Source organism: Leptodactylus fuscus, chromosome 11 (assembly GCF_031893055.1).
Source record: "Leptodactylus fuscus isolate aLepFus1 chromosome 11, aLepFus1.hap2, whole genome shotgun sequence".
NCBI lineage: Eukaryota > Metazoa > Chordata > Amphibia > Anura > Leptodactylidae > Leptodactylus > Leptodactylus fuscus.
The window spans coordinates 3,064,145-3,083,529 of NC_134275.1; the positions used below are offsets into that span (position 1 = coordinate 3,064,145).

At 47.2% G+C, this 19,385-nt stretch overlaps 1 protein-coding gene across 1 annotated transcript in view; it reads right to left on the reverse strand.

The window, feature by feature from the left end:
- SMARCA1 (SNF2 related chromatin remodeling ATPase 1) overlaps nt 1–19,385 on the reverse strand; it is a 65,393-nt gene that overhangs the window by 17,727 nt on the left and 28,281 nt on the right. The window contains exons 13-18 of the mRNA XM_075259486.1: nt 18,463–18,615; nt 17,738–17,870; nt 16,297–16,445; nt 14,738–14,857; nt 11,872–11,982; nt 9,755–9,868 (exon numbers count right to left, since the gene is read on the reverse strand). Of these exons, the coding sequence (XP_075115587.1) occupies nt 9,755–9,868; nt 11,872–11,982; nt 14,738–14,857; nt 16,297–16,445; nt 17,738–17,870; nt 18,463–18,615 (780 nt within the window). The remainder of the gene's footprint in view (nt 1–9,754; nt 9,869–11,871; nt 11,983–14,737; nt 14,858–16,296; nt 16,446–17,737; nt 17,871–18,462; nt 18,616–19,385) is intronic.

Consider the following 19,385-nt stretch of genomic DNA (forward strand, 5'->3'; position numbering starts at 1 on the left):
TATGGGACATAATACTGTGTGCAGGGGCCACTATGGGACATAATACTGTGTGCAGGGGCCACTATGGGACATAATACTGTGTGCAGGGGCCACTATGGGACATAATACTGTGTGCAGGGGCCACTATGGGGGATAATACTGTGTGCAGGGGCCACTATGGGACATAATACTGTGTACAGGGGCCACTATGGGACATAATACTGTGTGCAGGGGCCACTATGGGGGCTAATACTGTGTGCAGGGGCCACTATGGGACATAATACTGTGTGCAGGGGCCACTATGGGACATAATACTGTGTGCAAGAGCCACTATGGGACATAATACTGTGTGCAGGGGCCACTATGGAGCATAATACTGTGTGCAGGGGCCACTATGGGACATAATACTGTGTGCAGGGGCCACTATGGGACATAATACTGTGTGCAGGGGTCACTATGGGACATAATACTGTGTGCAGGGGCCACTATGGGACATAATACTGTGTGCAGGGGCCACTATGGGACATAATACTGTGTGCAGGGGCCACTATGGGGGATAATACTGTGTGCAGGGGCCACTATGGGACATAATACTGTGTGCAGGGGCCACTATGGGACATAATACTGTGTACAGGGGCCACTATGGGCCATAATACTGTGTGCAGGGGCCACTATGGGACATAATACTGTGTGCAGGGGCCACTATGGGACATAATACTGTGTGCAGGGGCCACTATGGGACATAATACTGTGTGCAGGGGCCACTATGGGACATAATACTGTGTGCAGGGGCCACTATGGGACATAATACTGTGTGCAGGGGCGACTATGGGACATAATACTGTGTGCAGGGGCCACTATGGGACATAATACTGTGTGCAGGGGCCACTATGGGACATAATACTGTGTGCAGGGGCCACTATGGGACATAATACTGTGTGCAGGGGCCACTATGGGACATAATACTGTGTGCAGGGGCCACTATGGGGGCTAATACTGTGTGCAGGGGCCACTATGGGGGATAATACTGTGTGCAGGGGCCACTATGGGGGATAATACTGTGTGCAAGAGCCACTATGGGACATAATACTGTGTGCAGGGGCCACTATGGAGCATAATACTGTGTGCAGGGGCCACTATGGGACATAATACTGTGTGCAGGGGCCACTATGGGACATAATACTGTGTGCAGGGGCCACTATGGGACATAATACTGTGTGCAGGGGCCACTATGGGACATAATACTGTGTGCAGGGGCCACTATGGGACATAATACTGTGTGCAGGGGCCACTATGGGGGATAATACTGTGTGCAGGGGCCACTATGGGACATAATACTGTGTGCAGGGGCCACTATGGGACATAATACTGTGTGCAGGGGCCACTATGGGGGCTAATACTGTGTGCAGGGGCCACTATGGGACATAATACTGTGTGCAGGGGCCACTATGGGACATAATACTGTGTGCAAGAGCCACTATGGGACATAATACTGTGTGCAGGGGCCACTATGGAGCATAATACTGTGTGCAGGGGCCACTATGGGACATAATACTGTGTGCAGGGGCCACTATGGGACATAATACTGTGTGCAGGGGTCACTATGGGACATAATACTGTGTGCAGGGGCCACTATGGGACACAATACTGTGTGCAGGGGCCACTATGGGACATAATACTGTGTGCAGGGGCCACTATGGGACATAATACTGTGTGCAGGGGCCACTATGGGACATAATACTGTGTGCAGGGGCCACTATGGGACATAATACTGTGTGCAGGGACCACTATGGGACATAATACTGTGTGCAGGGGCCACTATGGGACATAATACTGTGTGCAGGGGCCACTATGGGACATAATACTGTGTGCAGGGGCCACTATGGGGGATAATACTGTGTGCAGGGGCCACTATGGGACATAATACTGTGTGCAGGGGCCACTATGGGACATAATACTGTGTGCAGGGGCCACTATGGGCCATAATACTGTGTGCAGGGGCCACTATGGGACATAATACTGTGTGCAGGGGCCACTATGGGACATAATACTGTGTGCAGGGGCCACTATGGGACATAATACTGTGTGCAGGGGCCACTATGGGGGATAATACTGTGTGCAGGGGCCACTATGGGACATAATACTGTGTGCAGGGGCCACTATGGGACATAATACTGTGTGCAGGGGCCACTATGGGACATAATACTGTGTGCAGGGGCCACTATGGGACATAATACTGTGTGCAGGGGCCACTATAGGGTATAATACTGTGTGCAGGGGCCACTATGGGGGATAATACTGTGTGCAGGGGCCACTATGGGGGATAATACTGTGTGCAGGGGCCACTATGGGGCATAATACTGTGTGCAGGGGCCACTATGGGGGATAATACTGTGTGCAGGGGCCACTATGGGGGATAATACTGTGTGCAGGGGTCACTATGGGACATAATACTGTGTGCAGGGGCCACTATGGGACATAATACTGTGTGCAGGGGCCACTATGGGGGATAATACTGTGTGCAGGGGTCACTATAGGACATAATACTGTGTGCAGGGGCCACTATGGGACATAATACTGTGTGCAGGGGCCACTATGGGACATAATACTGTGTGCAGGGGCCACTATGGGACATTATACTGTGTGCAGGGGCCACTATGGGGGATAATACTGTGTGCAGGGGTCACTATAGGACATAATACTGTGTGCAGGGGTCACTATGGGACATAATACTGTGTGCAGGGGTCACTATGGGACATAATACTGTGTGCAGGGGCCACTATGGGGGATAATACTGTGTGCAGGGGTCACTATAGGACATAATACTGTGTGCAGGGGCCACTATGGGGCATAATACTGTATGCAGGGGCCACTATGGGGGATAATACTGTGTGCAGGGGCCACTATGGGCCATAATACTGTGTGCAGGGGTCACTATGGGACATAATACTGTGTGCAGGGGCAACTATGGGACATAATACTGTGTGCAGGGGCCACTATGGGACATAATACTGTGTGCAGGGGCCACTATGGGGGATAATACTGTGTGCAGGGGCCACTATGGGACATAATACTGTGTGCAGGGGCCACTATGGGACATAATACTGTGTGCAGGGGCCACTATGGGCCATAATACTGTGTGCAGGGGTCACTATGGGACATAATACTGTGTGCAGGGGCCACTATGGGGGATAATACTGTGTGCAGGGGTCACTATAGGACATAATACTGTGTGCAGGGGCCACTATGGGGCATAATACTGTATGCAGGGGCCACTATGGGGGATAATACTGTGTGCAGGGGCCACTATGGGCCATAATACTGTGTGCAGGGGTCACTATGGGACATAATACTGTGTGCAGGGGCCACTATGGGGGATAATACTGTGTGCAGGGGTCACTATAGGACATAATACTGTGTGCAGGGGTCACTATGGGACATAATACTGTGTGCAGGGGCCACTATGGGACATAATACTGTGTGCAGGGGCCACTATGGGCCATAATACTGTGTGCAGGGGCCACTATGGGACATAATACTGTGTGCAGGGGCCACTATGGGACATAATACTGTGTGCAGGGGCCACTATGGGACATAATACTGTGTACAGGGGCCACTATGGGGCATAATACTGTGTGCAGGGGCCACTATGGGACATAATACAGTGTGCAGGGGCCACTATGGGACATAATACTGTGTGCAGGGGCCACTATGGGGCATAATACTGTGTGCAGGGGCCACTATGGGACATAATACTGTGTGCAGGGGCCACTATGGGACATAATACTGTGTGCAGGGGCCACTATGGGACATAATACTGTGTGCAGGGGCCACTATGGGACATAATACTGTGTGCAGGGGCCACTATGGGACATAATACTGTGTGCAGGGGCCACTATGGGACATAATACTGTGTGCAGGGGCCACTATGGGACATAATACTGTGTGCAGGGGCCACTATGGGACATAATACTGTGTGCAGGGGCCACTATGGGACATAATACAGTGTGCAGGGGCCACTATGGGGCATAATACCGTGTGCAGAGGCCACTATGGGACATAATATTGTGTGCAGGGGCCACTATGGGACATAATACTGTGTGCAGGGGCCACTATGGGGGATAATACTGTGTGCAGGGGCCACTATGGGACATAATACTGTGTGCAGGGGCCACTATGGGACATAATACTGTGTGCAGGGGCCACTATGGGACATAATACTGTGTGCAGGGGCCACTATGGGACATAATACTGTGTGCAGGGGCCACTATGGGACATAATACTGTGTGCAGGGGCCACTATGGGACATAATACTGTGTGCAGGGGCCACTATGGGACATAATACTGTGTGCAGGGGCCACTATGGGACATAATACTGTGTGCAGGGGCCACTATGGGACATAATACTGTGTGCAGGGGCCACTATGGGACATAATACTGTGTGCAGGGGCCACTATGGGACATAATACAGTGTGCAGGGGCCACTATGGGACATAATACTGTGTGCAGGGGCCACTATGGGGCATAATACTGTGTGCAGGGGCCACTATGGGACATAATACTGTGTGCAGGGGCCACTATGGGACATAATACTGTGTGCAGGGGCCACTATGGGACATAATACTGTGTGCAGGGGCCACTATGGGACATAATACTGTGTGCAGGGGCCACTATGGGACATAATACTGTGTGCAGGGGCCACTATGGGACATAATACAGTGTGCAGGGGCCACTATGGGGCATAATACCGTGTGCAGAGGCCACTATGGGACATAATATTGTGTGCAGGGGCCACTATGGGACATAATACTGTGTGCAGGGGCCACTATGGGGGATAATACTGTGTGCAGGGGCCACTATGGGACATAATACTGTGTGCAGGGGCCACTATGGGACATAATACTGTGTGCAGGGGCCACTATGGGACATAATACTGTGTGCAGGGGCCACTATGGGACATAATACTGTGTGCAGGGGCCACTATGGGACATAATACTGTGTGCAGGGGCCACTATGGGACATAATACTGTGTGCAGGGGCCACTATGGGACATAATACTGTGTGCAGGGGCCACTATGGGACATAATACTGTGTGCAGGGGCCACTATGGGACATAATACTGTGTGCAGGGGCCACTATGGGACATAATACTGTGTGCAGGGGCCACTATGGGACATAATACTGTGTGCAGGGACCACTATGGGACATAATACTGTGTGCAGGGACCACTATGGGACATAATACTGTGTGCAGGGGCCACTATGGGACATAATACTGTGTGCAGGGGCCACTATGGGGTATAATACTGTGTGCAGGGGTCACTATGGGACATAATACTGTGTGCAGGGGCCACTATGGGACATAATACTGTGTGCAGGGGCCACTATGGGACATAATACTGTGTGCAGGGGCCACTATGGGACATAATACTGTGTGTAGGGGCCACTATGAGACATAATACTGTGTGCAGGGGCCACTATGGGACATAATACTGTGTGCAGGGACCACTATGGGACATAATACTGTGTGCAGGGGCCACTATGGGGCATAATACTGTGTGCAGGGGCCACTATGGGAGATAATACTGTGTGCAGGGGCCACTATGGGGGATAATACTGTGTGCAGGGGCCACTATGGGACATAATACTGTGTGCAGGGGCCACTATGGGACATAATACTGTGTGCAGGGGCCACTATGGGGGATAATACTGTGTGCAGGGGCCACTATGGGGCATAATAATGTGTGCAGGGGCCACTATGGGGCATAATAATGTGTGCAGTATACAGGGCACTGGGTGGGGGGACCCCATGTCAAATCTTCGCCTTGGGGCCCCACAACGCCATTGGAGGTACAGGTACTATACATGATTCCACCCCGTATCATAATTGTGGGAGTAGTGATATTCATGGCATTGCCCTACATTCCAGCATTACTGTGCACCGTGACAGATCCGAGAGCAGTGACATGGGGTGAATGTGACACCTGTAGATGGACGTCTGGCTCATTGCCCAGTGTGATACAAATGTTGTCTGATGTCCTAGGCTTGGGATGTGACGTTGAATTTCACTCGCAGTACACAATGGATCACTTTGCGCCATTCTTCCAACCAGATTACCCGCCTGTGCTGTCATTCCACTTGGAGGTATAGAACAAGCCTGTTTTCCAGAACAGTGGCCATGTGAGCAGTCGGGCAGCCATACACTATAAGTTATATAAATATCCAGATGGAAATGCCATGTAGTGATGTCCCTGATCAGTGTAGGTAATGGATAGGGGGCCTGGGATTTTGGTTTTGTTTTGCTTGTTTTCACTTAACTGCTTATTGGAGACGAATAAAACTGGTTTTGGATCAGCGGGGCCATATATGACTGGTGTAGACTGTATACTTGTAATGCTATCCCGATATACTATACTAAGACTTGAGTAACTCTGTAAATACATGACATTACTTATTATATAGAGAGCTGACGGTATAATCCATATACAGAGGCGTCCTTACTTACCTTCGGCCTGTGTCCAGGCGTCCTGATGGTAGAAGATGACAAGTTTTGGAGAAAAAAACCTCATGACACTCATTAGTCAGAGTAATGCTATTGTAACGCTCAGAACTCGTCATCTTCTGCCATCTGTCTTGGGGTAACTTGGAACAAAGAAAAGCTAAGGTAGGAAACAGCTGTAATTCTGCTGACTGCTACTGGAAACAGTCAGCAAGCTTACTGACAGACAAGGCCCTAAAGGCTTAGCTGAGCTCCTATAATACAGTGCAGAGGTCTGTGCTTGCTGCAATAGATCACCGTGCAGGGATTCTACTTCTGTTATAGTCATTATGCAGGGAGAGTTCAGCTCTGAAGGCTCTAACGTAGGATCAGAACAATGGGAAGTTACCTATCTTTTATTATGGATGTAATTCTCAAAAATTTACATATAAATTTGGTAATCGAAAGAACAAAACATAAGACGCACGAGAAAACTAAGACATAGTCTAATAATAGATGTTTGCCTACAATTGTGAACCTGCCGCCCTTGTGCTGTAACTAGGAGACAGGCGGACGCCATTGTACATCACAGACATCATACTGAGAAGGGCTCGGGGGTTATTGACCCTCAGATTTATTTAGAGGGGTTGTACAGGATGAACAAAAGCACGACTGGGTTATTTTAGAGAAAAAAGTGACGCACCTGTCCATGGATTGTTTCGTATCGCAACTCAATTACAATCATTGAAATGAATGGGACTCGGCTGCGATAATACACGCAACCCTTGGACTGTTATGGCCGGTCTTTGGAAGAAAGCAGCCATGTTGTTTTGTTTGTTTTTTATTTTTGAATAAATCCATTAAGGGTTTGTTCACATCCGCGTTTGTATTCCATCTGAGGGAGTCTGCATGAGGACCCCCCCGAACGGATTACCAAATGCAACTGCAGGCACTGTGCAGTGAAAGCACACGGACCCCATAGACTATAATGGGGTCCGTGTGCTTGCTGTGAGATCTCCGCACCTATCATGTGGATAGGAAAGTAGATTGTGAAGTACTTTCCTATCTGCATGTTCCCTGCGGAGATCTGGCGGCAAGCACACGGACCCCATTATAGTTTATGGGGTCCGTGTGCTTTCACTCCACAGCACTTGCAGCTATGTTCAGTATTCCATTCGGGGGTCTCCCCATGTGGATGGAATACCAAATGCAGATGTGAACGAGGAGTAAGACCCCACATGGCGAAATGCTGCAACTCGTGACACTTGTACTAAGGCAAGTAAATGGCGTTAGTCGAGCAGTGACCAATATTTTTGTGACTTGCAGTTGCTGTAACACGGCGTCCACATGGTGAAACCATCCACTAGAATTACTGCAGGCGTCGTGCGCTGTGTGTTCACCACTTTCTGAGACTCTCCAGAGACACAATACAGAGGTCCAGGTGAATGCGGTCACCTCTCTACTGAAGTCTATGGAGACTGCAAAAAAATAGGAATCTGCCAGCAGTAGTGACTGCAATACTGTTCTGCAGACAGACGAGGAACCCGAAGCTGGCCGTGCTATATATACCCTGATGTCTATGTCAAAGACAATTGGGAAAAAAGCTGTAACCATGTGACAAAACGACAATAACAATATAAAGATTATATCAGCGTGATCCATTTCAGCCAGAAACATCCTTGGTTTTCGTGGCCACTTATCTCATTCTGACATTGCTTTCTAAAATTAACCTTTCGCAGGCCAGGAGCACCGAAGCCTCTCAGGCGGGTTAAGCTCGCAAGTCTGGTAAGCCGTAAACTAGGTATATGGATATAATCGTCACCTGGGCTTCTGTCTAAGAGAATATTGCCTTTTTGTGAGTGTTCCATAGAAAAAGATGAGATTTACTATTACGTAATAATATCTTTGATGGTACTTTATGGAAGATTTGCTGCCTTTATTAAATGTGTTCCCTCTAAAGGCAGCCGGCAGATAAAAATGTTATAGCAGATATATATAGAAATGTCTGCTACGATATTGGGACCGACGATACAGCTAAATCTGGGAAGTGAAGATATGAAGTGTAATTGTAAGTCTCGTATTCTAGAAAAGCAGCGACATACATGTCAGGAATCTACGTGTATAACTAGGCACGTGTACGTCTTAGAAGTGTCTCAATGGCAGATGTACAGGCAGACGGGATGGTGTGAGTTCGGGTCACTAGACCTGTGGTCAGGCGGGATATGTGACTCTAATAGAATTAATAATGATGAAACCTTAAGGTCAATTCTCCAGAACGCGGAACAATCTATGTGAATTAACACGCAACATAACATGGATATTACACCATAGATTACACATAGAGTAGATGAGATCCTTGTAATCCAGAACTAATCCAAAGCAAAATAGACTGTACACACATATCTCCTATCTATCTATCTATCTATCTATCTATCTATCTCTCTCCTATCTATCTATCTATCTATCTATCTATCTATCTATCTATCTATCTATCTCTCTCCTATCTATCTATCTATCTATCTATCTCCTATCTATCTATCTATCTATCTATCTATCTATCTATCTATCTATCTATCTATCTCCTATCTATCTATCTCTCATCTATCTATCTATCTATCTATCTATCTATCTCTCTCCTATCTATCTATCTATCTATCTATCTATCTCCTATCTATCTATCTATCTATCTATCTATCTCCTATCTATCTATCTATCTATCTCTCTATCTATCTATCTATCTATCTATCTATCTATCTATCTCCTATCTATCTATCTCCTATCTATCTATCTATCTCCTATCTATCTATCTATCTATCTATCTATCTCCTATCTATCTATCTATCTATCATCTATCTATCTATCTCCTATCTATCTATCTATCTATCTATCTATCTATCTATCTCCTATCTATCTATCTATCTATCTATCTCCTATCTATCTATCTATCTATCTATCTATCTATCTCCTATCTATCTATCTCCTATCTATCTATCTATCTATCTATCTATCTATCTATCTATCTATCTATCTATCTATTTGCAGCACTGGAGTCCTGGGTTCAAATCCTGCCAAGGACACATCTGCAAGGAGTTTGTATGTTCTCCCTGTGCTTTTGTGGATTTCCTCCCATATTCCAAAATCCCTGAAATTTGCAATGCAACCACTTTGTGGCCAGATTTAGACAGATATTGGATCTCACTATGTAACACAATAATGCTAAGCAATTATTGTCTTGAAAATCTTGTGACACATATATGGGTATGGGTAAGTTATCAGCATTATGTCACCTTGGCTTTACCTTGTATCCGATGGTCTTTCTGTAGTAAAGAATCTCCTTCTCCAACAACTCAAACAGTCTGGGCGGAAAAAACTGAAAATCTTGAATGTTGGGTTGTTTTGGTGGCCGCGGTGCCTGAATGAAAGAAAATAAGATATTCCTTGAATTATCCCATGGTAATCCAGAGTTGGTCAAACAACTGTTCCCAATGTCGATGCATTTTCATATCCTTCATTTTGGAAAAGTTTCCATTCCTTCAATTTTTTCATAAGTAAATAGTTCAGGTGAATATACGGCATTGTGTAATATATCTCATGACACGGAAATATTTGTCCCTGCAAAGTGTTCTAGTGAATCCCATCCACACATTGCGGGAGAATACAGGCTGCAGACATGCTGCGATTTCCAAAACTGTTGCGGTTTTGGTAATTGCAGCATGTCAATTATACCTGCAAAAACTCCCGAGGTTTCCTTATAGGTATAACTGAAGCAGAAAGTCTGCGGAGTGGCTACAGCCATGATTTCTTGCCGCTGCGGTTTTATCCTCAGCCCGCTATGTGGGGTCTTAGCCTTAAGTGCCAAAAGATGGGATTTTGAGGGTCAGAATCAAAACAGAACTTGCAATTGTATAATGGAGTATATATGAAGCAATTACCTAATGTATTTCTAAGGGTGGTATTGCTCCCTTTAGGATACCCCAGAGAAACTAAGGCTTACACATACAAACTTTTTTCTGCTATTACGGATAAAAATACAGATATCCGGCCAAGAAATCTTTACGTAAATTAGACATTTGGTGTCCTTTGGGGATCTTGGCACCAGCCAGAGAACTAATTCTCGGGTGTTGTCCACTCTCCTCCACACCCGAACAGTATTCTAAGATGTACCGCACTGACACTATAGAGAGGTGCCCGAGACATGGCCCAGCACAACCATTTACCAATAGTAGAAAGTCCACAGCACTCAAATGTCATCTAAATGGCAAATATTGGACAACATTCAGGAAGACGTTAAGGTCATTGGTATTGTGTCACTGCAGAATGTGACTCACAGATATTTCAGTCTAATTGAACGTTAACATCGGGGGCCCAGATTGATAAAGGTCAAGTAGTGTGAAGTACGGGAGTCAGACTCCATGCAATACAAATTACCTTTGTCTTCCTTGAAGTTGTATGTGATTTGCATAATGGCATTTCTTGCAAGACATTTGTGTGCCATGGACTTTCTACTACCCTAAGGGTAAGTTCACTCTGGATTCACGCCCAGTGCCGCACCTCCCATGAGGCGACCTGAAGCGACCGCTTCAGGCGGCGCTATGCCAGGGCCACGGGGAGGGCAGCATTTTTGCTGACCTAAGCCAGTCCAGGATTGGGGGGGCCCCTCGAGCAGCGCTGCTTCAGCAGCCGCCCCTCACACTCAGGCAGAGAGCAGGTCCTCTCCGTGCCTGCTCTCTGCCTGCTAAAGACGCTCGCTCCGCTAGGCTCCGCCCCCTTCCGCTCGGCCCCACCCGCTCCGCTCCACCCCGGCTTTCTGACATCCGCTTCAGGCGGTAGAAAGCCATGGTTCACCCCTGTTCACGCCTCAGGTTCCGGTCCAAAAGCCAGTGCACTGCCCCAGCATCCAGCTGCACACTCCACTCCGGATTAGGCCCAATGAATGGCCGGAGGAGGGAGTGTCTTCAGGCCAATCGCGAGGCGACTACTCAGCCAGAAGAATGAGCACGTCACTTCATTTCTCCAGGAGCCGGAAGAATCGGCTCCCGGAAAAAACTCCTGAGCGGCTCCTATGGATTTCAATGAGTGACGTCTTTTTGGTCAGGGTTTTGGGGCAGATACGGCATCAAAATCCAGACCAAAAAACTACGTGTGAACTTACCTTGAAAGTATTATTGGGATCACGACACTCTAATCCAAAGCAAACCAAACAGCTTGGAGTCTGGCGCATGCACAATACTGCCGAGGGCACAGAGAAGACAGAGTCATGCGCCAACCTCTAAACCATCGGATATTCATTAACATATCTCCATGTTATGATAAAAATAAAAGAGAACTCATACAAGGACAGAGCTGATGGATGTTGTGGTCTTTTTCTGCTGTTGTTCTTCTGTTTCCATGAAAATATAATATGTGGTCCATTACCTTGGGAGCCCTTGGTTCGCTAACACGCAAGGCATCTCTGAAATACGCATCCACAGCATAATTGGCTTTGCGCTCTCGTTTGGGGGGCTCGATCCACTCCAACATGCTTAGCTAATTGTACAACCAAGGAAAAAAAAAAGCACTTTAGAAGAGCATCCACTTTACGGGAAATTGCAAATCAACATGACGGCTTTAAGTGGCCAATTACATAGCAAGGCAAGAAATTACATTAGGTTTTCACTCAAAACAATAACTTCATGAGTTAGCAGCAGTCGCCAAAAGAAAGTGAACGTGTTCGAGGGCAGTACAGCACCTTCACATAGATAGCAGTATAAGCAAAGTGTCCAAGCGGGTCCTTTGTCTCAACCAGGGGCGTAAGTACCGGGGAGGCAGCGGTAGCAGCTGCCACATTGCCCGGGACATTAGGGGCCAGCGACAGCCGCTATCGCTGCGGTTTTTTTTTGTTTACTAGGTCTGGAGTAATTGCAGCCGGTAACGGGCCCTATATACTTACCGGGATTAGTAAGTGACGCCATGGGCCCCACAAATACTATTATTATACTCGGGGGTCTTTTCAGACACCTGAGTATAATGATCGAAGGCCCAGGAGAGGTAAGCGAACATAAAAAATAGTGTTACTTACCTCTCCAGGCTCCAGACAGGCTTTGGGCCTACTTGTGTGAAGTCCCTGATGTCACATGACCGGGGCCTGCGTCCTGGATCATGTGGCATCCCGGACATCATTGAAGATGAGGGGCCACTATGGGGCACAATACTGTGTACAGGGGCCATAGTGGGATATAATACTGTGTGTAGGGGCCGCTATGGGGACATAATACTGTGTGCAGGGGCCACTATGGGACATAATACTGTGTGCAGGGGCCACTATGGGACATAATACTGTGTGTAGGGGCCACTATGGGGACATAATACTGTGTGCAGGGGCCACTATGGGGACATAATACTGTGTGCAGGGGCCACTATGGGGGATAATACTGTGTGCAGGGGCCACTATGGGACATAATACTGTGTGCAGGGGCCACTATGGGACATAATACTGTGTGCAGGGGACACTATGGGGTATAATACTGTGTGCAGGGGCCACTATGGGACATAATACTGTGTGCAGGGGCCACTATGGGACATAATACTGTGTGTAGGGGCCACTATGGGACATAATACTGTGTGCAGGGGCCACTATGGGGTATAATACTGTGTGCAGGGGTCACTATGGGACATAATACTGTGTGCAGGGGCCACTATGGGACATAATACTGTGTGCAGGGGTCACTATGGGACATAATACTGTGTGCAGGGGCCACTATGGGACATAATACTGTGTGCAGGGGCCACTATGGGACATAATACTGTGTGTAGGGGCCACTATGGGACATAATACTGTGTGCAGGGGCCACTATGGGGTATAATACTGTGTGCAGGGGCCACTATGGGGCATAATACTGTGTGCAGGGGCCACTATGGGGGATAATACTGTGTGCAGGGACCACTATGGGGGATAATACTGTGTGCAGGGGACACTATGGAGTATAATACTGTGTGCAGGGGCCACTATGGAGTATAATACTGTGTGCAGGGGCCACTATGGGGCATAATACTGTGTGCAGGGGCCACTGTGGGGTATAATACTGTGTGCAGGGGCCACTATGGGACATAATACTGTGTGTAGGAGCCACTATGGGACATAATACTGTGTGCAGGGGCCACTATGGGACATAATACTGTGTGCAGGGGTCACTATGGTACATAATACTGTGTGCAGGGGCCACTATGGGACATAATACTGTGTGCAGGGGACACTATGGAGTATAATACTGTGTGCAGGGGCCACTATGGAGTATAATACTGTGTGCAGGGGCCACTATGGGGCATAATACTGTGTGCAGGGGCCACTGTGGGGTATAATACTGTGTGCAGGGGCCACTATGGGACATAATACTGTGTGTAGGAGCCACTATGGGACATAATACTGTGTGCAGGGGCCACTATGGGACATAATACTGTGTGCAGGGGCCACTATGGGAGATAATACTGTGTGCAGGGGCCACTATGGGATATAATACTGTGTGCAGGGGCCACTATGGGACATAATACTGTGTGCAGGGGCCACTATGGGACATAATACTGTGTGCAGGGGCCACTATGGGGGATAATACTGTGTGCAGGGGCCACTATGGAGTATAATACTGTGTGCAGGGGCCACTATGGGGCATAATACTGTGTGCAGGGGCCACTGTGGGGTATAATACTGTGTGCAGGGGCCACTGTGGGGTATAATACTGTGTGCAGGGGCCACTGTGGGGTATAATAGTGTGTGTAGGAGCCACTATGGGGACATAATAGTGCGCTCAGGAATGTCGGGGGCGGGTAGTGGAGTCAGTCGGGGTCTTCGGGGTCGGGGGGGAACCATGTCAAAAGTTCGTCACAGGGCCCCGCCATTCCTAGTTATGCCGCTAGTCTCCACAGTACAGGTCCTGAAGGGTTTACAAGACATGAGCAAGTGTCTCCAGATCCCAGGCCGCTATCTTTATGCACGGTCATATATTTACAGCCTTTAATCTGCTTATTCAACGGTGGAATAAAATGGCCCAAGAACTGGAAATCAAATTTTTCCAATAGATGAGGCAAAAGTCCGGCCCCATTCCTTTCTCTGGCCTGTTACTGTAGTGTTTGCTAAGTCTCCTTGTCACCTGAATGTCACTAAAACAATATGCAATATTAACAACCCCAGATACGGAGATCTCACTAGGGTGTCTTCGCTTTTAGACTGAACAAATAAGGAGCGGGTAAGTAATACGGAGCACTGAATCCCATTCTGCCGTTTTTCTATTGCAATATAAAATCTTACCTTTTGTTTTTCTCGATAATCTTCTCCTTCAAAGTTATATAAACTGGTTTCTGTATCCATAGAGAAATTTCGAAGTGAGCTCTCTCCCATCTGCTCCATGCGCTCGGCCATCTCAGCCGTCTATAAAGGAGACAGGTCAGAAACTGCAGAGGCTACAAGCGGAGATTTCATACAATGCTTAAGGGTATGTTCACACAGAGGAATCTGCAGCTGATATTGAAGCAGATTTTACTTTAAAATCAGCTCCAAATTTCGGGTATTTTCGCTAGGATAAGGGAGCAGCGTCCTGTCCGTTCTATAGACGAATTCTAAAACTTGTCACATGTTCCCCCACTTCAATGGAGCAGGAGTCAAGCATGTCCGCGTGCTGCTCCATTCAAGTGTATGGGGATTGTACTTCACCACCATCTACATGTTCCATCAATGACCACATTATAGTCTATGGGGTCTGCGGGTTTCTGCATGTAACCACTTTTTAAAGGGATTCTACCACTAAAAGCTTTTTTTTTTGTGGATAAGATGTCGGAATAGCCTTTAGAAAGTCTATCCGTCTCTTACCTTTAGACGTGGTCTCCGCTGCGCCGTCCCTTAGAAATACCAGTTTTTACCGGTATGCAAATGAGTTCTCTCGCAGCGATGGGGCCGTTCCCACCGCTGCCAGAGAAGTGTCTCCAAGCACCGCCTCCTTCTTTGTCCGCAGCATCATCTTCAATGTCTTCTTCCGGCGCAGGCTCGTAACTTCTAGCAGAGCAGACTGCGCAGGCCACAGGAAAATGGCCGCTAACAATACTGTGCAAGCGGCCATTTTCCCATGACCTGTGTGCCTGCGCAGTCTGCTCTGCCTAAGACCCGAGGCCTAGAAGTTACGAGCCTGCGCCGGAAGAAGACATTGAAGATGACGCTGCGGACACAGAAGGAGGCCGCGCTGGAGACACTTCTCTGGCAGCGGTGGGAATGCCCTCATCGCTGTTTGAGCGTTGGGGCCCGCCCCCATCTCTGCGAGAGAACTCATTTGCATACCGGTAAAAAACAGTATTTCTAAGGAACGGCGCAGCGGACACCACGTTTAAAGGTAAGAGATGAATAGCCTTTCTAAAGGCTATTCTGACGTCTTATCCACAAAAAAAAAAGTTTTTAATGGTAGAATCCCTTTAAGCAGACAGGGTTTCCGCTTTTCGGATCACCCGAGCAGACCCAAAGGACAGAAACCAAAACACTAGTATGAACCTAGCGTAATTTAAAGCCCCAAAAAACATCCAACACTGCCTAGGAAGACCCTTCTTCCCCTTCTTTGAGGGACAGGCCCAGGGAGCTAAGCGGAAATCTCACCTGGCCCAAAGAGTTTGGAGCAACAGCACCGCCCTCATTGCTCCAGACTGCTCATTTGCATAATCCTAGATATATGAATATGTTCATAGGGAAAAGAACATTTGAATCCGGTGAGCCAGACCTATCTGTGCTTCTGGGTTCTTAAGCTTGACCCTAGTGACAGACTCACTTTAATAATGTGGTTGTTATTTGGTAAATTATCAAAACTGACCAAGAAAGAGCAATTCTACCTTCTTTTCACCCCTTTCCAAAATGGTGGTGATATCTTCATCGGTCAGCTCGCTGTCCTTTGATGCGAAGACGTGGGTCGCTCCGTGGCGAATCATCTGCAGCATTTCATCCTTTCCCAGCTTGTTTGACTGCTGATCGATCAGGCGTCCTGGAGTCGCGGTAGAAAGCTTAGAATTATTAACCTGGTGTTTATTGTCCACCAAACCCATTACATATAAGACGTGTTGTGGATGTGACTAAGTCTGGCCGCATAGCTCGGCGTTATTGGACGACCCGTCCCGTCGTAATTCGTTAACCCCATTAGCATACAATATCTAGGGGATGTGAATACACTTCAGTCTATAGTTGTGATGTCATCATGGCCACGGCCAGGTCTAACGAGAACAGAGATGGGAGAAACTGTCCCAAGATAATCTGGAGACCTTGCATGCAGTTATATCTCGGGCAGATAGGTATGTCATCTGATGATGTGTTCTGCTTACACAAGAGGGCATAATAGTGGCCCTATAAAAAGACTCTCAGAGGCTACTTTCTGGTAGTACACTGCTTTGTGAGAGATCGCTGACAGGTTAACTTACCTTTACAACACCCTCAAAGACATTTAATCCCGTTGAGAGACTTTAAGAAGGGGGCTCGGAGAGATGACGTGCCCACTACCTAGGCTATTCTGTTAGGGGGCGTTTGGGGCAGTGGCAATGTGAGGGCACACAAATATGGTGGAACGTGCCCTGGACAAGCCATTACAGTCACTGGGGTCTTCCAGGCTCAATATGTAATTGCTATTTTAGCAGTCCACCTCTCCATTGTCCGGGTCCCCCGATGGTACAGGCTTTATCTGTCTGTGTGATGTTCTGCTAAGGGCTCATTCACACGGGGCAAGAGCGGGCAGATCCTGATGTCGAATCCACCTCAGAATCCGCTCCCTCACAATGGAGGTCTATGCAGACCGCTAGCTTCCTTTTTTCCTTGAGCGGAATGTTCCGGCTCAAGGAAAAAAGAAGTGAGCTGCCCTTTCAGCTACGGAGTCCGCCTCGCGACAGCACCCTCCGGACTAGACCCATTCATTTGGGTCTACTCTGGAGCGGGAAGCCGCGACTGTCGGAAGCCGCCAGAGTCGCAGCAGGCACATTCTGATCCTATTCTGACGTGACTTCCCGCATCAAAATTAGAACCAAAATACGTGGTCCCGTGCCCCGTGTGAACTAGCCCTAAGGCATCATGGGACTGGTAGTAGAGCCCAAGCAATGAATAAACTAAAACCCAAGATGGTGTTTGATCACAAGCAAAGAGGGGATGGTGAACTCCAGGGGTATGTGAGAGAAGGGCAGTGTGTAAAGACAATCAGGTGATAGAAATGTATTGTCACTCGGCTGCCCCTTCCTCAGACCACACACCATGTTGGAAGTGACAGATCTCCTTTAGCCGCCCCTCACTAGATACCTTGCTGTATGACTATAGAATCCAGTCGGAGTTTTATCTCTGCTCTCTCCACTATTCTTTCTTCCACTGTGTTGTCAGTAATGAGCCGAAATACCCGGACGGTCTTTGTCTGACCTATGCGATGGGCTCGATCCTGTTGAAAATACAAACAGGAAAAAATTGCTTTAGCACAAGTTTCATAACAATCTTAAGTTATATGTATCCGACATTCACAAGTGTAAGACTGAGAAAAAACACTGTAACGTTCATGCAATTATTTTCATAGATATAACAGCCTGGGCTGAACTAAGAGCGCCACCTAAAGGACATTTTATTCCAATAGAGCTATCGTTATGGGGGAAATCAACCAATATAGTCCTAATAATAGTGCAGTGTAGACTGCTGGGCTATTCTAAGCAGAGGCATCCATAAAATACCGCTGGGTTACAGCATGGGAGAAATAGTAGGATGTTTTCCACCACAAACAGCGCCATGCCTGACCACGGATTGTGTGTGACATGACAACTCATCCCTATTCATTTCATTGAAGCTGGGGTGCAATACCTGACACAAACCATAGTCAGGGGTGGCGCTGTTCTGAAAGCTATACTTTTCCAGTTTTGCACCATCCCTATACTATCCAACTCTTTGTGTCGCTGCTAAAGCCGTCCATGAAATGTTTTATCTAACTGTAACACAAAGAACAAAAATATTCGGAAACTTAGAAGAAAGCGAAGAGTTGTTACCATGGCTTGTAAATCGACTTGAGGGTTCCAGTCTGAGTCGTATAAAATCACCACATCAGCAGTTGCCAAATTTATTCCAAGGCCTCCGGCGCGGGTACTCAGCATGAAGATGAATTTGCTGCTGTTAGGTGCATTAAATCTTTGTATGGCTTCCTAGAAATTGAAAAGACGTTATCACAGACAGGTGAGATTTCATCCCTAAAACAAATAATTGTCTGCTTTTACATGGGTGCATAGAGTGCCAAGCAACACAACTATACCGAATCCTATCATGTATACATTGTTCTATCTGGGCGCTCACATACTGGAAGGAAGACGCTCACATTTTCTATCAGAGGATTTACGTGACCTATTCTCAGCAGCCTAAATCTTCTACGATACAAATCATCATCCCGACTGTTATGGAAGATTGTGATTAAGGCCGAGGCCTCATGTTGCAAAAACGCAGCTTTTTTTGTTGCAGATTTTGCTGCAGTTTTTTGAGCCAAAGCCAAGAATGGCCACAAGAGGAATGGGAGATATAGAAGAAGTTCTTATACTTCTGCCTTCTGGCTTTGGCTCAAAAAAATCTGCAATCTGCAACAAAAAAAACTTTGTTTCCGCAATGTGGGGCTTTAACCTAAAGGGAGACCCCGGGATATCAACCCAGACTGCAGATAGATAGGTTAGGGTCACCTGAATCAAATAGTGTTCTAATACTGACTCCCTTTGAAATGAATGGGAGGTATCTTTTATGGTGGATTCCGCCTCAAAATCTACCTGCAAAAAAGTCCATGTGAACATACCCGTAGAGGTTGCAATGAGAAATGTGATTACAGATACAGAACCTAAAATTGTGCATGTGGTTAAACGGCTGCAGCATGATATCATAGAAGAGAACAGAAAGCAATGAACAGTCATTGGAAAAAACAGAGGACTAGCTT